The sequence below is a fragment of the Ictalurus furcatus genome, chromosome 16, assembly GCF_023375685.1.
Source record: "Ictalurus furcatus strain D&B chromosome 16, Billie_1.0, whole genome shotgun sequence".
Classification (NCBI taxonomy): Eukaryota; Metazoa; Chordata; class Actinopteri; order Siluriformes; family Ictaluridae; genus Ictalurus; species Ictalurus furcatus.
In genome coordinates, this window is record NC_071270.1 from 23,114,727 (window position 1) to 23,139,191 (window position 24,465).

The 24,465-nt window shown below is 39.4% G+C and overlaps 1 protein-coding gene across 3 annotated transcripts in view; it reads right to left on the minus strand.

Moving 5' to 3' along the window:
- Positions 1–7,671: 7,671 nt before the first annotated feature.
- csgalnact1a (chondroitin sulfate N-acetylgalactosaminyltransferase 1a) overlaps positions 7,672–24,465 on the minus strand; it is a 37,127-nt gene continuing 20,333 nt past the window's right edge. For 2 of the 3 annotated variants that reach the window (XM_053644587.1, XM_053644588.1), the window contains exons 3-8: positions 23,791–24,007; positions 18,768–18,869; positions 12,420–12,598; positions 11,400–11,494; positions 10,991–11,072; positions 7,672–10,274 (exon numbers count right to left, since the gene is read on the minus strand). In XM_053644587.1, coding sequence (XP_053500562.1) covers positions 9,985–10,274; positions 10,991–11,072; positions 11,400–11,494; positions 12,420–12,598; positions 18,768–18,869; positions 23,791–24,007 — 965 coding nt within the window. In that variant the 3' untranslated portion in view covers positions 7,672–9,984. The remainder of the gene's footprint in view (positions 10,275–10,990; positions 11,073–11,399; positions 11,495–12,419; positions 12,599–18,767; positions 18,870–23,790; positions 24,008–24,465) is intronic. The other variant, XM_053644589.1, reaches the window with a different exon arrangement.

The window sequence follows — 24,465 nt, forward strand, 5'->3', positions numbered from 1 at the left end:
TTTAAATACATTCGCACGAATTGAAAGCTTTCGTTTGAACGTCAGTAACCTGAAAACAAATCTAAGTGGTCTCATACCTGACTATAAACATATACATATATATTCTTTATGATTTTTTAAAATTAAAATAAATTATGCTGTTAAAGTGCTGATATAAAATGAGTCTAATATAAAATGTAGTAGTGTAACTGATTATGGGATGGAATAAAAACAACCTGCTTTTAAGTTTGTGGAATGACTCAATTATAATATAAACTTGAGTAAATTCACCATAAATTGTCGTTACGATCCAGCCATTTATGAATCGATTCTTATCGAAAATGGACGGATAACTGTGTGAAAAAGTGTAACTGATGTGTGAAAATGCTAGCAAGTTAGAGGCAAAGATTTGCCTGTAACTCTGATACTTAAAATAGTCCTTCTCATCATCTTCTGCATCATCGTTCGCAAATTAACAATAGGCCAACCGTGAATCTGAACTAAGTTGGTCATATGTATTGGAGGATACTAAATTGTATCCTGTAGAGTCGTATTGTAGCAGATTCAGTGGTATAACCAACTATGAAATCTTTGCCTTATACATCAAAATTGTCTAGTGGGTCATTCCATCTCAAGTTGTCCAATAACTGCGAAGATGGTCGCTTGACCATTTTTAATTTTCTTAATTTCTTTGGGCGTGATTACCTCTATGTATTGGTATTGCAAAACCACCATTTATTTTATTTTATTTTATTTTACTTGGTTTAACCAGGACGGCCATCTTTGCATCATTCCACACAACAAATTTTAGTTATACTGCTGTTTACGGAAACCTCAATATCTCGGCTCCGAGCTCGGATGGTCCTAGCTCCTTGGAACAAAAACAGATCTTTTTGCACATTCTTGTTCCTTAGACTTAGAACTTAAGTCCAAATGTAATGCTCAAGATTGCTCACAGTTCCACTTTTAGGGTCAATTTATAATGGTAAGGTTTCGAGTCTCAGTCTTAATTTTTTTAGGGGGTACCTAGGTAAGTATAGTGTGCATGCAGAACATTTCAAGTTTGAGACTTCAGGTTTTTTTATGGGGACAAAAGTGTGCAATCTTTTTTTAAAATTCTCCTTAATTTCATGTTGAATATCTCTGGTGGGGGACCAGATACGAACCTGAAATTTTGACAGAAATAAGTCCTCTATAGTAGCATTCTGCTGTAAAAATTGTGAGTTTGAGATTGGAGGGAAACTCTGCAGGACAGTGGACCTCCAGGGCCAGATTTGAAGAACCGGTCTGATCTATTATGTTGGTACAGGTGTACAGTTGGTATGCGAGAATAAATTTTATCCAGATATGGAAGTACACTGTTCAGTAGGGTGTTTTACAAATGAAGAGTGTCATAAACAGAGCTGTGATGGGGTTTCACCTGTGATAAAAGCAGTATGTGACAACAGCTCTTACCACATCAGGTGGAATGACCCTAGAATTATGTAAAAGGAAGTCTGGGGTTAACAGCAAAAAAATTTACTGAAACCAAAGTTGCAAGATATTTCCTTCTTCAAACAGTTGTAGGCATCATTTCAAAGTACAAAAGCGGTCAAAATTTGTGTGGATTTTATGCTTTGTAAAATTTATAAAGAACTAAAATTTTCTATATTATTTAGTTACTATTGAGTTGTTACAGTTTGAAGTCCAATCAGCTATTACTTAGATTAAAGAGGCTTAATGTAACGCTCAGTAACTTCAAAACAAGTATAAACAATATACAGAGGCCAAATTAATTAGCTGAACGTTTTTTCTTAATGCGATTTTAAAAAAAAAACAACGAACATTTATACAGGCTTTATACCTCCACAAGTATCTAAATACAGCACACATCAGCATGTCTGCTTATGTGCTTTATACCTGCTTAAAATACTTGATTAAATGAAATCTCACCAGTACATACTCGAATGCAAACTGCTCCACTGTTCATGATCCTGATAAGAATGTTAATCCTCATAACAAATAACGTTTTTGATATTTTTAGCTGGCTCACGTGTTGTTTTTGGATAAATCAGGAAATTTGTGAGTGTATACACAATGGACTGCTGTAAAAGAAATAACTGATGAAAGATTTATTCACGTTCAGAAAAAACACTTTCCTCTATTTGTTTTGTATATAATAGAAGGTCGCTGATGTGAGATCGGGTTTCCCTCCTTTTTATTTATTTTTCTTCCGTAACAAATTTGAGATGAGGCTGTTTTTCTCTTCATGGGCATGTATTTAAGCAATAGTTGAGTTGAAATTCTAGGCAGCACGGTGGCACAGTGGGCAGCGTTGCCACTTCACAGCTCACAAGTTACTGTCTGTGTGGAATTTCACATGTTCTCATCGTGTTCACATGGGTTTCCTTGGGGTTCTCCAATTTCCTCAAACATGTAGAGAAGCTGTGCTCGATTGCCTTTGGGTGTGAGTGTGTGAATGTGTGTGTGCATGGTGTCATAATGATGGTAGGTACTAACCACTGCATACCGGGAACGCCCGACAAGACCTGCTGTTTAGGACTCTAGTTGTCTAGTCATCACAATTTGACCCTTGTCAAAGTCGCTCAGATCCTTACACTTGCCCATTTTTCCTGCTTCCAACACATCAACTTCAAGAACTGACTGTTCACTTGCTGCCTAATATATCCCCCCCCCCCCCCCCCCCCCGACAGGTGCCCTGTCCTGGGATTTACATTGTAGTGAAATAATCAGTGTTATTCACTTCACCTCTCAGTGGTTTTAAGTTTTATTACACACACTAGATACACATACATACTTCATAAATAATGTTGAAAGCACAAATGTTGATCAAATGCCAAATAACACTTCTCACAAGATCACAGCACTGGTGTGTGTTGGTGTATAATGGGTGTTCTCTATATTTTAGTGGACATTGGCATGGGTGGTAACCTGGCGGACGCCATATTTCACTTTTTATGTATCTATTTCAGCATGTATGATAACCAGCTGTCTGATCGTTAGGTTTGTAAACACCAGATTTTAAATGTCACATGTCCTGTTTTGTCGGTCTGCCCAGGTCAGGGCAGGCGTGCCCATTTCTGACCATGAAAATAGCAAATGAAAAGAACCTTAAAAATACTTTTACACCAAACCAAATTACCCATATGCCTGCACAAAAATAAATCCCTTACTTCACTGCCCTACAGGACATCATGTGAGTCATGTGACAAAACCCCATAGAAATTTGAGAAATTGCTTTGGCTTTTACTACAATGAAGGAAGAATCCATTTAAGGTAAGGATGATTCAATACATTGTGGGGATCTACAGTACATTCGCAGGGTTTTATGTTCACTAGTTGGAATTTTCAACGGAAGGGCTCTGTGTTCCCAAAAGTCTTTATTCCCAGGGTCTGGTTTTCCAAGGCCCTTATATTCTCAAGGCTCTCTGGTTCTTAAATAAAGTTTTCTATGAAACAGCCCAATGTCCCAAGCGCCTGTATTCCCAAAGTGACATTTTTAAGGAAAGAACCTTCATTTTTTAGGGCTCCTTAATTACCAGTGTCCTATCGTTCTATGTCCCAATGTTCCAAGGGTCCTGTTCTGCCAGGTCTCTACATTCCCTAACTAATTTCTTTAGGAAACAATCTTACGATATGATGCCAGATTCCCATTTTCCAAGGGCTCTATTTCCTAATTAACTAGAAAATAGAACATAGGACTTAACCCTATATTGCCAATGTCCCAGTGTTACACTCCCTAACATGATCTTATATAATCAGTGTATACTACTTTTAAAGTGTGCTAATGAAACGAGCATGAAATGAGCTGTAAATCATTCAAAAATATGAAGTCTTCTGGTTAGCACGTTCACCTCACACCTCCAGGGTCGGGGGTTCGATTCCCACCGTGGCCCTGTGTGTGCGGAGTTTGCATGTTCTCACCATGCTGTGGGGGTTTCCTCCGGGTACTCCGGTTTCCTCCCCCAGTCCAAAGACATGCATGGTAGGTTGATTGGCGTGTCTAAAGTGTCTGTAGTGCATGAATGGGTGTGTGAGTGTGTGTGTGTGATTGTGCCCTGTGATGGATTGGCACCCTGTCCAGGGTGTACCCCGCCTTGTGTCCGATGCATCCTGGGATAGGCTCCAGGTTTAGCCGTGACCCTGAAAAGGAGTAAGCGGTATAGAAAATGGATGGATGTTTGTTAAGTAACACCTAAGGATTTTTTTTTAATGTGTAATTTAGCAAGCCACACTTTAATGTCAGTAAGTTCCCTTAATAAGTCATATCGAGGGAAAATAGAGCTGAGGGAACACAGGGCCATTAGAGCATATTTTCCAGTCTTCAGCAGACCTAGTAAAGAAACATCAGGATCATAACGCAAGTCCAGTCACCTTGAATCACTAAGACTAAACATGATAAATAACAGAGTGCTGCTATCTACAGGTGAGGAGTGTATATGCAGCTGGGCAAACACACTCACTCATGCCTAGTGAGCACTATCGAGGAATTTTAAAATGTATCTTCAGATGCTTTTCTCATATTTTTACTGTGCACTGTGTATGTTTTAACTAAAAAAAAAACTTAAAAAAAACCAAAGCCTCTCAGATGTGTTAGCCACGACTGTTCTGCTATTCGTCTCGTATTATTCCGGGAATCACACTGGGAAAGTATGAGTGTAATATCACCATCTACTGGATATTTCAGTAAGTATGTTATTCATATTCAAAATTCCACAATGCTGTTTTTATGTTTTGGCCACATTAGTGTTTTCAGGTGCTTTTTGGTGGTTGATGCCATTTTAGTGTAGATGAAAAGGCAAAATGATTATCAAAGTGCAATGAAGGTTTTCTGTGTCCATGTGAACTAGATCTAATCCCATAATAATCCCATAATAATCCAGCACTATGGTTGTAACTAGCTATGAGGACACATGAGATATGGACCTCGGCAGCTCATTTATACTGGTTTTTATAGTAACCACTATGCTCGGGGGTGGGGGGGGGGGGATTAAAACTGCCAGTCATCTGTTTTCGTTAAAACGCAGATACTAGAAAATTCATTAATCGTTAATTACAGTACGTAACAAATAAAATGCTTATTTTGTGTAAATTTGTTCTATGAAAAGAGTCCATTTCCCAGGCTATACAGTTTACAAAATAATATAATGAACGTCTCAGATCTATCGTAGCACGTTCGCCTCACACCTCCAGGGTCGGGGGTTTGATTCCCACATTTGATTGGTCCTGTGTGTGCGGAGTTTGCATGATCTCGCCATGCTGTGGGGGTTTCCTCCGGGTACTCCGGTTTCCTCCCCCAGTCCAAAGACATGCATGGTAGGCTCTTGTGGCTGAATGATCACAGATCCCACAAAGCCACGCCCCCAAATCTAGTGGAAAGCTTTCCCAGAAGAGTGGAGGTTATTATAACAGCAAAGGTGGAACTAAATCTGGAATGGGTTGTTATGGTCCGGTGTCCACATACTTTTGGTCATATTATAGCATATTATATAGGCTAAAGAACACTATATCTAACTATATATCCTATGTTTCACATGGCTGTAACTAGATTGTCTACTGACCAGATTTGATTTCTTCTGTGTGTGTGTGTGTGTGTGTGTGTGTGTGTACACGCTAAAACACAAGACGACACATTTTATTTGAACATGTAAATTTAATTTCATCCCTGTGTCCATAAATCTACTTCAAACAAACAAACAAACAAACAAACAACACAATAACACAAGCTTGAAACAAACTCAATCCATACAATATAAACTGAATGAATGTTTATTAGAACATTCTGCCATAAAAAGTCATTTAAACACACATAGAAGCTCAGTGTGTTATATAAAGACATAATACATTTATATATTACTGATACGTTATTTTTTAATTATTATTTAAGGAATTGTTTCACTTAATAAAAAAAGAAAAAAAAAGATGTAAGGAAATTTCTATTAAAGTGTACACGTGGATATTTTACACACACCCACAGCTTGCAGGCTTGTTTTTGAATCTTTTCATATTTCATCTGTGCAAAAGGTTTTACATTTTAAAAATGGATAAAAATAAATCAAGAATAACGTATAACACAAATAAATAGAAAGCTCTTATTATATAGGTTCAATATGGGAAGTTAAAAACGAAAGTACTCTGTCTGTCCATCAATTACTGTCTTAGCGCCGAAACTTTTGGGACATCCCAAACCGTTCCGTTTCCTCTTCAAGCCTGAGCTTTTATTTCCTGTTTTAAAGTCAAGCTGTAAACAATCTTCTTTAACCTCCTATATAAACTGATATGATCTAAGGCGTGGCTCAATCTGCGTCTGAGGATTATCCAAATAATACTAATAATATTAAATATGGCTTACGGTTTAATTTCATTCGTAATACAAAAAAAAAAAAAATTACAAATCATAGTCACACAGCATGGTCCTTGGATGAGAACTCGTATCACATGTTGGATTCATATTTATTTATTTATTAGATCTGAAATCTGATCCCAGCACAGAGCTGAGGTGTTAAGCCCGAACAGTCGCTCAGTGCTGGGATTTTTATTAATGAGTCTTTATTGACCCCAGAATGTTAGGAAGCTGGGGTCAGAGCGCAGGGTCAGCCATGATACAGCCATGATACAGCGCCCCCTGGAGCAGAGAGGGTTAAGGGCCTTGCTCAAGGGCCCAACAGTGGCAGCTTGGTAGTGCTGGGGCTTGAACCCCCAACCCTCCGATCAGTAACCCAGAGCCTTAACCGCCAAGCCACCACTGCCCCATTTGAACTTCCAACCTGTCCAACTGCATGAAGTCCATCATTCCAGACATCAGGCTTCTACTTCCTGCCCCTAGGTGCCCTAGATTTCTCAAAAATCAAGGCAGTTTAACGGGTCCGTTTGAACATAAACGTAAGTACGCACAGGGTAAAACGATTTCTTGTAAGCCTCACAGTCGACGATTTACCACAAAAACACTCCGATCGCCTTCTCCTAAAAAGGAAAGATTTTTCACGTCATCTTTGTCAACACAATTGTTCTTTGTGTCGCGGAAGTAAAGCCACCCTGCGAAGGCTGAAATCCTGAAACAGAACCCAACAGCAGTGTGCAGAAACAAATAAAAAAGTGGTAGTTCGTCATACGAACCCCTCGTCATATCTACTCCTACTGTGTTTCTGTCTGCTTCAGACATTACTTATACATTAAAAACAATTCTCCATTCAAAACAACACGGAACAGAGTCTCAGGACAAAGTGAACATCAATCAGTCCATTCAATAGCGTCCAGTTCAGTTCGAAACGTCGTTCTTTCTTCTTCCTTCTATTTTTTGACATCAATACACGTAATTAGACAACGTAATTAAAAAGTGACCGTGACCACAACAACCCTGTGACTGACGTGATGAGAGCTGTTGTTCATAAAACTGAACATCCTCTGGGTTATTACTGATCTACACACTGATATAAACATGCATATGCTTCAAAGTGTAACAACGCTTCATTTCAGATGGTTATTCCTCCCTTTCTCAGCTTCATGAGACGATGGAGAAACACATTTGTGCATATTAATACTTCTATTCAAACAGCCTTCGGATAAAACAAAAGACTTCTCATTTTTTGATCAATACCCAGTCCGTCTATAAACAATAAATTAGGACTGATGTAAATTGCAGAAGCAAAAAGAGAAAGAACAGACCCCCCCCCCCCCCCCCCCGCCCCCGGCCAGACATCCTGATAACCATAAATCATGGCGTAAATCCAGTAAAGTGTCCTCTTATTGGCTGAAAGCAGTAGAGACAGCACCACATCACACATAGACGAGTGTACAAAAATAGAGGAGTAGAAAAAAGAATGAGTTTAAGGATTAATAAACTTGATGTGGAATTATAAATCAGTGAGGAATCATTAGGCTGTTAAACAGCAGTAAATGCAATATCTTACTGTACTTAAGTGCTTTTTTTTTTTTTTTTTTTTTTTTTTTTTTTGAAGTACCATTACTTCATTAAAGTACTGCCATTTTAGAGACATTATACCTTCGGGTTCTCTACGTGACAAAGTCAAAATTCTACTCCAGCATGTGTCAATAATCGTGGTTTTTTTTTTAAAAAAAAAAAAGAAGAAGAAGAAGAAGAAGAAGAAAATGAGAAAATGGGATTGTCTAAAATATCTGGAAAAATCAGAAAAAAAATGTGTATACATGCGGAACATGTAACTTATTTCTGATTAATTGCAAAAGCAAATTAAGAAAGTTTTTTTTTTTTTTTATAATTTACGTCTGCAAATTCTCCTGAATAAAAACGATGGAAAACAACAACTTACATTCCTAAAATGTTTTTGAAATATTAATAGTTCTTCAGTTTCGCCTCTTGGGGCGCCGTTAAAGGTTTTATGTAGAAACCTGCAGCAAATTGTTTCCTACCAGAAAGGGTTTCAACTCATCTTTGACCAACAACAACAACAACAACAACAAAATAACCCATCCTCAAAGAACCCTTGAAGAACACCTTTTCTAAGAGTGTGTGTATTAATTATGCGTGTGGTACAAATGATATCCGTCTCAAAACCTAGAACCTGGCAGACGTTTACAATTGACCTAAACTGTCTTGGTACTTTGTACCATCTTAGAAAAAAAAGGGTTCCTGCATAGTTAAAGATTCTTAGCTTCCTAAAAGGATTCTACTTGGAAACCTATCTGATAGGAAAACACTCTTCTAGGGTCTCAGATAGAAACTTTAAGGCTTCCCCGGAAGGAACAACTGAAGAACCCTTAATAAATGATATTATGAAGAAGAGTGTATAATAAAAGAATAAAATCCAGATCATGGAGAGATTAATGTAACATGCACCTTTGTAGATGGCCATATAAACTAGAATAGCTATTGCCCATAATATACATCAGCCATAGCATCTCATAATCTCAAAATAAAGACATTTCATCAAGCCAACCTGTACATTTTTAAATTACTGCAGTTCCTCCAATGACCAAAAGAGGGCACCATAACATAATGAACTAATTAATTAATGAGCAACAGCTTCAGGTCGTACTTTTCCATCATCCCAAACACCAGTGTTTGTTAGGAGTGTTGTCACTGAAATCATTCTCATTAGTACTCAGCTTAGACAGATTGAGAAAATCTGGTTGGGGGCGCTATACACAGCCATAAATCTATGTTACAGCAGCTTGCTGGCTAATTGGCTAATTATTTAGTGTGTAAATAAAATAAACACACTCAGCTAAGACCTAACCCAGATCGCTAAACATAACAAGTAAACATTACATGGTTATCTTTACGTTTTATTATACTACAGGCGCTGCCGTGTTCTCGATCCTGATTGGTCAGGAGGTGTTTATTAATTTTCTACAAAGGCAGCTCTGACAATAGGCTAGGTCTGGCTGCAATGTGCTCTTATAATAGGTTATCATTCAACAACTTACTTGAACTGACTTCAAAAAACAAACAAACAAAAAACACTAGACAAGAATTCTAGTTAAAAAAAAATAACTACAGCGTAAATCCTTAATGATGTTCTAAGGAGAGTCGGATTCATCCACGACCCACGATGTCGATATGGCAGATGCGAAGTGTAATTTTAGTTACAATGACTGTTGACCAACATCGCTGAAGGAAATTTTCCAAATGTGTCGTCTTGTTTCGACGGTCTCTGTGCCTTTACTGTACACTGTAAAAGACAACATAGACAAATAGCTAGCTTGCTATATCGTTAGTTTCGGTCATTTAGCTAGCTTAGGCTTGACATCCATGTGTCCAGTTGCCTAGCAACAGCATCGTTAAACCTTTTATCCACTCAGCGGGTTCCAATGTCACAAACTTCATGGAAATACCCTGTTCTTGAGTGAGTTCCTGTTGAAACAAGGCAAACGTCACTTCCAAGTCAAAAGGAGAAGTCCAAAAGTGTGTATTAAAACAGCATGAAGTACAACGCCTGTGCAATTCACACACACACACACACACACACATACGTGTGAGTGATTTCTATATTGTATTTTTTCATGTAAGTCACCATGGTTCATGCTTCAGGCTTTCTTGGCGGCACTGCGCTGCTTCTGTTTGCGAAGGTGAGCCTCGATCTCATGCCGGAAGAGCAGCATTCCCAGCTGCCCATGTGACGCCTCGTTCATGGCTTTGCTCTGCATGCACATCTTGTACTGCTCAGGCGGGAGCTCGTCCGCACAGTGCTTCTCGTGCCACAGGTGGAAAAGGCCGCGAGATGGAGCGCGGATCACTAGCAGGTTACTGTGCAGGTACTTCCTGTAGAGGTGGACATCCTCACCGCCCCATCCTTTAATGTCCACATCAAATCCACCTGTGCACACAGGATAGAGAATACTATAATCAGCAAACAGGACGCGCGCGCGTGTGTGTGTGTGTGTGTGTGCAGACATAGTATTGCTTTGTTTGGACGTAAACCAATTTTTATTCCTGTTCTCTAGCATTTGTTTTCATAGTCTGAAATGACCATGACGCGCCTGCTCTGACGTGGGTGTGACATTCTAAATCTGGAATTTTCAGATTCGCTTCCGTCCAAAATTGTGTTTACGTTACTGCATATCAAGAGCCATTTTTAGCGAAGACACAAAGCAAAAAAAGCTATTTTCCCAAATGGACTTCAAGCAAAGCCTTAAAAGTCCTGCCCCATTTCCTAGAAACTGGTCTTGCGGATGATATTTATGTCACTACAGTGCAATATAAATAACCCACTTCACCCAAAATACTAACTACCTACAACTGACTCTATTATTTTATCCATAAAAAAAAAACAACCTCAAAAACAGCTCGTTACCAGACATGAATCCGACATACAGTAGATGGGACTTAATACGATGAACAAATTGATTTCTAACATACAGACCAGGTATAAAAACCTTTTTAAATCCACTGAGACGAGCTGATCTGCCCGGATATCGCAGTAGCAGAGCCTATCCTTCATCGTGTATTCTCAAGATGCAGAAGGATGATTTAATCTAGCACACACTAGATTAAAAGGAGGCGTGTGTGTGTCGTGTTCAGTCTCATACTCGCCTATGTTGATGAAGTCGGATCTGTACTGACAGGTCATGCCGAAACCAAAGTCCCGCCAGAAGCCTGTGTCTTTCTTAATCACCTGCACAGGAAACATCACACACACTGACATCCTCGTCCTGTGTGTCTCAACATGGTCTAATGCTACACACACTTCCTCTGAAGTCCATCTTTACAGACTAATGTGATTATAGCTCTTTATAAATGTGTAACAATAATCTCTAATAATGCCTTATAAAGACAGACAGAGAGATATAAATACATAGACAGATCCTTTCGTAATTCTGTTAGAGAAAGGATCTTGTTCCAGCAGTGAAACAAAGTGAGCAACCTTCTATGAGCTATCAATCTCTAACAATCCAGCTCGGTAAAAACGAGCAAGCGTGTTGATTAAACCGAGGTTCATTACCAGTTGTTGCTCCACGGGCGGGACGTGATCGCTGCCTCCGTAAATCACTGCAGGATTGTACTGGCTGAAGAGAATCGGATAAAACACTTTCTTTCCTGAAAGAGACAGACACATGGATTTTGAAAATCCATATTCTCTTCCTCTCAGTCAGAATCGATATAAACAATCCAGATGTGAATGGAGCCCCAGAGTCCCTTCGTAAACTCAGGATATCAGGCAGGAGTGGAAATGTGTGAGAGAGAATAGAACAACACAGCATATATATATATATATATATATATATATATATATATATATATATATATATCTCGTTATGATCACTTCAGTTTTGTTTACCTGAACAGAACATAAGGGTTGATTAGTCAGATTTCTATCAACAGCTGAACTTCATGCGCTAAAAACATTGTTAACACCTGAATCCTGTCTGCAAAAGCTAAGCTTTCCACAGCAAGGGCTATATTAATCTAACAAAACAAAAATATAGCGTGTAAGCTCCAGGGAACCTGCTTCGTTTCTGCCTTTTAACACAATGCTACCGCCACCATGCTTCACTGCGGGGATGGTGTTCTCAGGTTGTATAAAGCAGTGGTTTTCAAAGTGGGGCCGCGGCCCCCTAGGGGGCCACCAGGGGGCGCCCGGGGGGCCTCAACAATTTGGTGTGAAAAATAAATAAATACATGATTTTATATATATATATATATATATATATATATATATATATATATATATATATATATATATATATATATATAAATAAATATATATATACACATATAATTCCTAATGTAATGTAAAGATGTAAGATGTAATTATTAAAAAAAAAAAAAGGGGGATATATTCAGAAGTCTGTATTTTTTATGTGTTTTAAAGACATCTTGCAAAAGGGGGGCCTCGGTCAAATGTTAATGCCATTTGGGGGGCCTTGCCCTGGAAAAGTTTGGGAACCCCTGGTATAAAGGACTAACAAATTGCTTCTCCTTGCTACTTTTTTTTTTCTTCTTCCCATACTCCCGTACTGACCTGGCTGTGTGTTCAGGCGACAGCTGTTGAGAAAGTCAGCAGTGAAGACGATGTCGACGTCACAGAAGAACAGCAGGACGTTTCCTCCTTTCCACGCTCGGGCGCCCACGTCCAGACCTCGGCCTCGGGAAAACTCCTCGTTCAGGTGGATCATCGTGAAGTTACGGAAATGCAGCTCCCTGAGTCAAACAAAAAAAACAGATAAAGAAAAGTGCTTTTCACCACATATAAACGTCACAGTATATAATCATCACGATCATGGAAAACAACAGGTATCAGATTAGCATTATTTCTTCTTTCTTTTCTTTTCAGTGAGACGGGAACGAATTCAAAGAGTGAGCTCGCTCGCTTTCTCAGAGGGGCTGTGATCAAACACTAAAGCATCCTGATCAAAATTTTCATATCTAAATAAATAATATAATAATTTCTCCACTGACAGGCCACACCTCCTTCACTGGGACAGACAGGCACAGAGGCCACACCTCCTTTAATGAGACTCCTTCATTAGAGCTGAAATCTGGTGAAAATATTACGAGTGGCAGTTAAGCAGCTCTTGCGGAGTATAATAAAAATCCTGATTACCGACGTGCACAGTTTTCTTATTAACTAATTCAGCTCGTGCAGAGATATAATAATTTAGCTCCTGGCTTTACAGGTCCACTTCACAGATCGAGCATGTCTCAGCTCCATTTTTCCCAGATTCAATTTGTTAGCACATAAGCGCAGAGTTTTGTAGGGTTTTTTTTTTTCTTCCCTTTTCAAATTCCTTTAGAAACCTCTAATTCTGCACAATGAGCCAATAACAATGTAGACAAGGCAGTAATCAGGGCCATTAGAACAACGCCTGGCAGATTTACAACATGTGTGTGTGTCTGTGTGTATATATGATTCGATTCCGGCTAAAGCAGACTGCAAATATTTCCTTTTGCGATACTGGTTTGTTTTCGAGAGAAGGGGACTGTCTAGAAAGACTCGTTTTTCCTCCACTTCAGGTTGTTCAACATTTTTTTCCCACTATACTGAAGTTCTGGGCCAGTTTATTTCATATATATGTCTGTGTGTGTGTGTGTGTGTTTTATATATATATGAATGAAACATATATATATATATATATATATATATATATATATATATATATATATATATATATATATATATATATAAACACACACACACACACACACACACACACACAGAATGTCTCCATGTGGCCTCTATGCATGTCAGTCCCAGTGAAGGAGGCTTGGCATGAATCACTCATAGTCAATACTCTCAAGCAAAGCCAACAGAAACATTTCTCAAAATTTAAAATAAAATGTCTGTGAAATGACCGAGAATTTTAAAGAGACAGTAACACAATTTTGGGCCACAGGAAGAAAAGGTGCCAGTGTAACTTAATACTCAACAACATCCATCCATCCATCCATCCATCCTCAACCGCTTACTCCTTTTCAGGGTCACGGGGAACCTGGAGCCTATCCCAGGGAGCATGGGGCACAAGGCGGGGTACACCCTGGACAGGGTGCCAGTCCATCGCAGGGCACAATCACACACACATTCACACACCCATTCATACACTACGGACACTTTAGACATGCCAATCAGCCTACCATGCATGTCTTTGGACTGGGGGAGGAAACCGGAGTACCCGGAGGAAACCCCCGCAGCACGGGGAGAACATGCAAACTCCGCACACACAGAGCCACGGGAATCGAACCCCGAACCCCTGGCGGTGTGAGGCGAACATGCTCACCACTAAGCCACCGTGTGCCCTACTCAATAACATACTCTATGTAAATTTATCCTATACTGCACTATGCTATACTATACTATATCATATGATACTATATCTTAACTTCCATTATATCACACTCGATAAAATATACAGGTTTGGTACACAGAGATGTAAACATTTACAGGTCAATATCAGTTAATGGCAGTAAATAACTACTATACTATACCACACGACACTGTATCTATTATATTCCTTATACTATGTGATACTACAGTACACCCTGTCCTATCCTGTACAGTTCTATACTATACTACACTATACTATAATACGTCTCGCTCTTTGTCTTGGGGCAAAAACTATTCGCATGCCATTCAAGACTAACACAACAGTGCACTTAGTTTTGTCCTGTAACTCTCCAGAACTGAGATCTGACTGAGCCTCACATTCTTTTATATTACGCTCAGTGAAATATACAGGTTTAGGACACACAAATGCAAACATTTCCCGGTCGATATCAGTTAACGTGCACGTGTAGTGCATGAGTTTGAATGCAAATATAACTATTTAAACTAGTGTACTATAATATAGCTATTTAATATGCTATACTACTGTACCTATATTATCTATAATACTATACACTGTGGAGTACACAGTTTACGCTACCTATTTTATTGACTATTTTATACGACACTATACTATCCTGTACCGTACTACGCTATCCCATACTATCCCACACTCTACTATAATATGCTTTGCTACGCTGTATCTCAATTTTAGAACACAGGATAACACAGGAGTGCACTTACGCATACCCTATATAGTATGCTATAATATGTTGTGCAATATCTCAACTTTAGAAGGGGATAGGACAAAACTAAATGCACCCACGCGTTAGTCCTGATCACCCTAACAGACAGTGTGAATTTGATGAAGATCAGAGAACTTCAGATTTTTCACCCCAAAAAATGGTAAGGGGTTAGGGGTTTTATTTATTTTTTTTGGAAAATTTTTAACATTCTCAGAGTTTCGCAAAATTCACACTGTACATTAGGATGGTCAAGAAGAATACAGACGTGCACTTAGTTTCCTCTTATCATGCTCCTTTAAAAAATATTTAGAGTAACAGTAAGTCGGCAAGCAGAAAACAAATAAGAACAGCTATTTTGTTGTGCATTAATATTCTGGTTGAATTAGCTGCAGCGTGCGTGTGCCGTCTCGTCTCCATCTCAAATGAACACAAATTATTCATGGCTATCGATTCGCAGATGTGTGTTCAGCTCTATTTAAACCGGAGACCAAAAGTTTCCTCTGAACAGACTGAAGATCAGACAGAATACAATATAAAGGCTTCAGAAGTGAGGGGAGGTTTAACAGTGTGTGTGTGTGTGTGTGTGCTATAAATTAATCATGGACCGGAGTGTGTTTGGCTTTCGGAATGATGTCTGATGTGCGTGTACGTGTGTGTGTGAATCAGGTTGGCGGTCACATATTGACACATATTGGCACTTAAAATCAACAAACACACACATTAGCTGGTTTGCATTTTTCAGCACTTACAACGAGTCTGCCTATTTTGTTGTGCGTTTATACTTGTTTATACTTGTTAATACGTGTTAAGGGTGTTATTCCAACATTCACGGGACGGTTATGTGAAAATGCATCAGAACTTGTTGCTAACACAACACTGAACTTAGCTTTAAGTTCCTTATATAACGAACTGTAAGGTTTTATCAATGAAACTTTGCTGTCATGTTGTTCCATGAGAATCAAGTATACGAATGAGTTAGCATTCTCTTCCTATGATGGCACTGGAGCAGCAGTTCGAAGAAAACTAAAGACTGTGTGCTGTGAAAAAGTCCTGATTTCTTCTGTTTTTGTGTAGATCTCATAGTAAATTGTTTCAGAAATTAAAGCAAAATCTGAGATAAAACAAAGGCAACCCGAGTAAAGACAAAATACAGTTTTTAAATGATAATGTTATTTATTGAAGCAAAAAAGTTATCCAATACCAACTGGGCCTGTGTGAAAATGTATGTGCCCCTGTAGTTACTAATTCCCCAAATCTATGAAACTGCATTTATAATGAGTTCAGCTGGACTAGAAACAACCAGGCCTGATTACTGCAAACCCTGTTCAATCACATCTACACTTAAATAGAACTTTTTCAACAGCATGAAGTTGGTTAAAAGGTCTTACTCGGTAACACACTGCTGAAAGAAATTCCATAAATGATGAGGAAGAAGGTGATTGAAATACAGCAGTCTGGGAAGGGTTACAAAGCTATTTCAAAGGCTCTGGGACTCCAAAGAACCACAGTGAGAGCCATTATCTCTAAATGGAAAAACTCGGCACAATAGTGAATCTTCCCAGAAGTGGCCGACCTTCCAAAATTCCTCCAAGAGCACAGCGATGACTCATCCAGGAAGTCAGAAAAGAGCCAAGGACAACATCAAAGGAACTACAGGCCTCTCTTGGATCAATAAAGGTCACTGTTCATGACTCCACTATCAGAAAGACACTGGGCAAAAATGGCATCCATGGAAGAGTGGTGAGGCGAAAACCACTGCTAACCCAGAAGAACATTAAGGCTCATCTGAATTTTGCCAAAACACACCTTGATGATCCTCAAACCTTTTGGGAGAATGTTCTGTGGACTGATGAGTTGAAAGTGGAACTGTTTGGAAGACAGGAGTCCCATTACATCTGGCATAACCCAAACACAGAATTCCAAGAAAAGATCATCATACCTACGGTCAAGCATGGTGGTGGAAGTGTGATGGTGTGGGGATGCTTTGCTGCTTCAGGGCCTGGGCAACGTGCAGTAATTGAGTGAAACATGAATTCTGCTCTCTACCAGAAAATCCTAAAGGAGAATGTCCGGTCTTCAGTCTGTAAGTTGAAACTCAAGCACAACTGGATTATGCAGCAAGACAATGATCCAAAGCATAGGAGTAAATCCACCTCTGAATGGTTCAAAAAAGCAAAAGTTTTGGAGTGGCCTAGTCAAAGTCCTGACTTGAACCAGTTGAGATGCTGTGGCAGGACAGGTTCATCGGCAGTTCATGATTGAAAACCCTCCAGTGTGGCTGAATTAAAGCAGTTCTGCAAAGAAAAGTGGGCCAAAATTCCACCACAGCACTGTGAAAGACTGATCTCCAGTTATCGGAAGCGTTTGGTTGCAGTTATTGCTGCTAAAGGTGGCACAACCAGATTTTAAGTTTACTTGGGTTGCCTTTGTTTTATGTCGTATTTCGTTTGAAGATCTAAAACTATTTAGTATGAGACATACACAAAAACAGAAGAGATACTTTTTCCCAGCACTGTAGAACGGGTTTCACGTTTAGAAAAGGTTCTAAGTAGATCTTCATTAAGAAGGCAGAACTTTTACTCATCCCCAGAACCCTTAAACATTCTCATACAACAAAGGTCCTAATGAGAAAGGAATAAACCACCTGGGGGCTTGCTGTTACAGGGAAATAATCAATGATGGAGTGGTGTGATGAACTGTAGTTACTGTAAACAACCTGTAGTTGTCTATTTTCCAATAATACACAAGTGTTTAATCCTCTTATATCATAGAAATTTGTCAGTGCTAACTACAATTTACTTAATTGATCAATTAATTAACGATATGTCGTACTTTGAATGCATTCTTGTTATCACTTGCAACTCTAAACAGTTATTCCCTCACCAGCATCTTGTTTTTCCTCTCTCTTTCTCTCTCGTAAAATAAATACGCATGGGTACATCAAGTGCAAATGAAAGACAAAGAGAGAGACAGAACGAGAGAGACAGAAAGAGAGAGACCGAAAGAGAGTCGGAAAGAGAGAGACAGAGAGAGACAGAAAGAGAGAGTCAGAAAGAGAGAGTCAGAAAGAGAGAGACAGAGAGAGACAGAAAGAGAGAGAAACAGAAAGAGAGAGAAACAGAAAGAGAGAGAAACAGAAAGAGGGAGACAGAAAGAGGGAGACAGAAAGAGAGAGTCAGAAAGAGAGAGACAGAAAGAAAGAGACAGAAAGAGAGAGTCAGAAAGAGAGAGACAGAAAGAGACCAAAAGAGAGAGACAGAAAGAGAGAGTCAGAAAGAGAGAGACAGAAAGAGAGAGAGACAGAAAGAGAGAGAGACAGAAAGAGAGAGACAGAACGAGAGAGTCAGAAAGAGAGAGTCAGAAAGAGAGAGTCAGAAAGAGAGAGACAGAAAGACAGAGTCAGAAAGAGAGAGACAGAAAGACAGAGTCAGAAAGAGAGAGTCAGAAAGAGAGGCATGAGAAGCATGAGGAGACTGAGAGGTATGTAGAGTTCATCTGGCGAGGGACACCATCATTTTCTTTGAGGTCAAAGATCACAGCGGCACCAGTCTAACATTGTGAGATCTCCTCCCGAAACTGAGCCCTGCAATCATTTGCCGCTCGCACAAAGAGGACCATGTGTGTGTGTGTGTGTGTGTGTGTGTGTGTCCTGTAGAAAAAAGGAACAGTTCACTCAGATGACTATTCAGCTTTGCTTCCTGATCCGTTTGACAGTGTGTATCAGTCTCAGCACAACACACACACACACACACACACACACACACACACACACACACACACACACACACACAGGTATGTACCGTACCTGGACGTGTTTTCCAGGATTCCTTTGACTTCGTTCATCTGGTCTTGGCCAAAGTACACAACGGTGAGGTGCACTCGTCCATCTTGCTTTATACACACCTCCCTGAGACAAAGATACATACACACACACACACACACACACACACACACACACACACAAACTGTGGTGTGAAATTCCAGCAGTTGAACACAGACACATTCTGATAGTCAGACGCCAAATGCTCCAAGTTTGTGCTGACTTTGCTTCTTTTTTTTTTTTTTTTTTCTTTTTATCTTCCTACACATGTGAAAAATGCCAAAAACTCAGACAAGCTCAACTCTAGAGACGCTCACGTTTGGGGGACACAGCAAACATCAGCACTGAGGAGTGTAATTTATGCATTTATGCATTTATCTCCTTCAGACCTGAACACTCGAGGAAAGCGCTATCTGCCCTCTTCCACATACAATATAACACAGTTAAAGGTAAGAAGCTTTACTTGGTTTATTTCTGATGCCGTGTGCAGTCACGTTGATCTGACGTCACTCCGTAAACGGGGAAGGAACTCAGATTTGAGAAGAATACCCCAAGTTGACTTCTCACTTGATGTCACGAAACACATGGTCCTCATTTACTCTGTCGAGAACGCAGGGTCCACTACGTTTTACAAAAATAGCAACAGCGCCAACTATAGCAAATAGTCCAAACAATTATTATCATATTTTTAAAAAAATATCCTTTCTTTAAAGATCCTTTATTTAAAAGAACCATTGTTTGCACTATTTACTAGACATGGTTCTATTAGTACGTCTACATTTTCCAAAGTCCATTCTAATCAATAAAAAACGCTGGAAAAAATCGTACGCTTAATACGAATTCTAATCGAGAATCGTTCATTAAGTTGAAAGAAATCGAGATTACATTTTTTTTTGCAGTATCACCCAGCCCTAATTGTAAAGCCATCCCGCTTACTCAGACTCCCGGCCACGGATGGCTGTCCGCTGTCCGTCAATCCATCATCTGGATTGGACTCATGATCTCCTGACGATAAGGGAACGCGTTTCTGTGCTAAGGTTAAGGTTAAGGTTTTCGTGGTTAAGGCTCTGGGTTACTGATCAGAAGGTCGGGGGTTCAAGCCCCAGCACTGCCAAGCTGCCACTGTTGGGTCCTTGAGCAAGGCCCTTAACCCTCTCTGCTCCAGGGGGCGCTGTAGCATGGCTGACCCTGCACTCTGACCCCAGCTTCTTGACATGCTGGGATATATGAAGAAAACAATTTCACTCTGCTGTACTGTATATTTGACCAATAAAGACGCATTATCAATTCGCTGCATTAATAATTATGTCAGTGTTAAGTATAAAGGTCCTGCTAAGTATACTGTACTCAAAAACGTGCATGACGTGTGAGTTTAGCTCGTGCGTGATACTAAGAGTCGAGAGCACATCGAATACTTAAACTATCCATTTTTTAGTCTTAGTTGTTCACTCATTTCTTATGTTTGTCTGGGGTTTTAATTTTCTTTTCATATTACTGTGTCTATTTGCACGTCTTACTGAAGCTACTTGGAGACCGTTGTGCTCGTTGAGGTGCCTTAGAAATAATACTGGACCAGTAAAGCAGGTGGAATGCAATATAGAGAATAATAACAATAATAAAAAAAAAAACGTCTTCCCATCGTCAACGTACGAGAAAACGTCAACTGCATCTTTTGCAACGTGAAACTAACAAATCGTGCTATTAATGATTTGACGCTGATCTCACAGGAAGCTCATCGATGGGTTGAAATACAGCCAACAGTTCAATTTACACTCAAATGCAGTGTACAACCTTTAAATGGGAAGAAATGCATAATTAAAGAGAAGGCAGTACTGAGTCTGAGAGGCTTTAAATGCTTCCCGATTCCAGTTTCCATCAGGTAATGTATAAAAGAGCCCTCCTTATGCTGTGTGCACCCTTCAGTGACCTACATTCCTTTTCATAATCTCATAAAGCCACTGGCCTCTGAGACAGAACTGCTATTATCCTACTGTCGCTATTCCTATAATCTTGCTGTTCGCCAAAGTTGCTATTAGCCATGAATGCTTTTATCCCAGTTCTGAAACTGGAGTTTTCAAGTCAATTATATGTCAAATGTTAATTTTCCAGTGTCGCTATTAGCCTGTTAGCTACTTAGCGCTTCCTGTAGCTAATATATATTTTTTATATATTAGAGAGTTTGGAATCCATTTGAGATGATTTAAAAGTTATTAAAGTGGAACAGTCCTGCTGAAAATGGAGGAAAGTTCTCAGATGGTTTCCATCATGTAATGGTAATTGGTTTAATGGTTTCCATTTCATTCCTGAAGAGTTCCATAATAGAGCTTCTTTCAAGGGTGGATGGTTACCATAAGATTAAACTATATATATATATATATATATATATATATATATATATATATATATATACACAAGACATCGGGAACCGTTAGAAACAATGTATATCCATTAAATAAGGAATAAAACACAACAGGGTGTGATGTTATAGGAAAATAATCCACAACAGGGTAATGTGATGATTTTTTTTTTTCTTCCATTCATAGGTACATATATGTTATGAAATGCCCTCAAGGCAAGTTATCACTTATGTTATAGCAGCTATAAATGGTTCTTCCCTCACCAGCCTCTCTCTTAAAGTTAATAAGACAAAAAAATGCAGCTTCTCGTGTTACCAAGAAACCAGAAAGCGCAGAACCTTCTGTCCTGAAGACGTTCTCGTGTCAGAAAAACTCCCTCTTACAACGCGCTGACACTGGAGACTCCTTCCATAAATGTTACATAAACATCCTAACAGAAAACTTCACCATATCAACGATAATCAGTTTCAGTTTATTAAAGATGACATATTCTTAATGTTTATCATTAGACTTTGATTATATAGCTCGTCCACCATACGAGACCCTGTTAATGAGCTGTTACTATAGAAACGATAACATATCAAAATGAATGCGCTGATATAAACTTATCATCTGAATTACAGCTGGAACTGCTGTCAGAGCTGCTCTTATAGAAAATGAATCAACATTACAGACCACCAGAAACAGACATCTCAAACGGTTTCTAATTACTTTTAGCAGGAAGTATTAAGGCGAAACGATGTGGATAGATTGCGACGTGCACCCAATACGCGAACAGTTCATGTGATTTAGTTAAATATTGGCCTCCATTAATACGACTTGAATTATTTACAATTTGTGGATATATCATCCAGACTGAGGTTGCTCAAGATGCTCACAGGGCTTAATAAAACATTTGGTGACTTGTTAGAGGGCTGCAATATGAGAGTTGAAAATAGAAGCAGTTCCAGAAAGTACTCATGATCCTTCTGGCCATTTTCCCTTCCTGACTAATGTTCATTACCATTACGTTACTCAAATGTCAATTTTATCTTTACTTTTACCCAAATTCTTAGAGATTTGGTTAGCCTTGCACCTCCAGGGTTGAGGGTTCGAATTCCTTTACTTTCACACTATTCATGGTTATCCAGATGAGGATGGGTTACTCTCAAGGTTTCTTCTTCATATCATCTTAGGGAGTTTTTCCTCGCCATGGTCGCCACTGGCTTGCTCAATAGGGATAAATTCACACACTTAAAATCTGTATCCTGTGTTTATATGTTTCTCTAAAGCTGCCTTGAGACAACGTCCATTGTAAAAAGTGCTATACGAATAAAATTGAATTGAATGGAATCCCGCCTCTGCCCTGTGTGTGGAGCTTACATGATCTCCCTGTGCTTCAGGGGTTTCCTCCGAGTACTCCGGTTTCCTCCCCCAGTCCAAACACATGCATTGTAGGCTGATTGGCATTTCCAAAAGTGTCTGTAGTGTGTGAATGTGTATGTGATTATGCCCTGTGATGGGTTGCCACCCCGTCCTTGTGTCCCCAGCCTTGTGCCCAGGGTTCCCTGGGTTAGGCACCAGGCTCCCTGCGACCTTGTGTATGATAAGCAGAATGGAAAATGGATGGATGGCTATTTTATCTTATATATATATATATATATATATATATATATATATATATATATATATATATATATATAAATATATAAATATAATATATCTTAAGCAACTAAGCAACAAGTCTCCCAGCTTCCTCTTATTCACCTCTTTTCATTTCCTCTACCTCATTTGACTTCCTTGTAGGTAAGTCCACGTTGACAGTACCACAAGTACATTTAGTGAAAGTCACACTCGTGGTAATAAAACAGGTCCTCTTTAGGGGGAGGATCATGAGAGGTTTTAGACAGATTCCACCATTTTTTTAAATGATTTAAAAGATCAGCTTCCCCTTAATTCAAAAAAAGAAAAGGTTTTGGGACATGATGTTATATTGAAAAATAATCAACTCTGGTATAGTAACAGTAACTCCGCCTTGCAAAGTGCCAGATCACACCATGCCATTGTTGATTATTTTCCCATAACAGCACAACCTGCCATATTACGCAGCCTTAAATTATATGATCAACTTCTGCTATGATAACCATCCATCCTGATTCCTTTTTTTCAAACACGATGATGTTAAATGGACAGTTGAATTATCTGATTAGGGAAAATATTAGAACGCTCCTCATAGTCGATTTGCTAAGCCTTCAGATGGACCAGATTTCAGCACACATCATAAGCACTATAGTACACTATCCATCCATCTTCTACCGCTTACTCCTTTGGGGGTCATGGGGGAACCACAAGTATGTGCAGGGCACAATCACATACACACTCAAACACCCATTCATACACTACGGACACTATAGACACACCAATCAGCAAACTACCATGCATGTCTTTGGACTGGGGGAGGAAACCAGAGTACCCGGAGGAAACCCCCGCAGCACGGGGAGAACATGCAAACTCCGCACACGCAGGGCCCCGGCGGGACTCGAACCCCGGACCCTGGAGGTGTGAGGCGAACAGGCGAACCACTAAGCTACCGTGCGCCCGTATAGTACACCACTATATTTAATACATCTATATGTATAGTCTCATCCTGTTCGTGAAGGGTGTGTTTTTACCTGAAGGTGTGCATGAATTGTTTGAATTTGTCGGCTCTCTGTGAAAGCGGTACGATGATGTTGATGACCGTCTGAGACGTCGCCACACGTTCGTTCGACACCTTCATCAACGGACCAAAGGGACGGAATAGAACGAGACGCCTGAATTCGTTCTTCCTATCTCCACGGAACGTCAGCTCGTACAGCGTTCCTTTATCCTTCTCCGTTCTAGCTAAACCTACAGAGAGAGAGAGAGAGTGAGAGAGAGAGAGAAAGAAAAGACACAGAACTATTACTTCTCGGTCAGACGACTGCTATAACACTAGACATTATTATAATTATTTTTTTTTACATATATATATATATATATATATATATATATATATATCATAACAAAATAAAATTAAGATAGTTGTTCATGCTGCTTTGATATCCAATCAACACCCGTCCTCTCAGTCTCTTTAAATAACAAGTGTATATTTTACTCACATGCACAAATGTGAAAGAGGATGATGGCAGGATGATGGATATATAATGACATGGAGCTGGTGTGTGTCTGTTCTGTGAGCCGAATGACTAAAATACGCTTCAGAAACATCTTAGTTGTTAACGGCACTCGGACCACCAACGTTTTTTCACCTCGCACCGCTCAAATCGCTCTACGCTGGCCGTTAGTGGGCGTTCTTATCTTTAGTT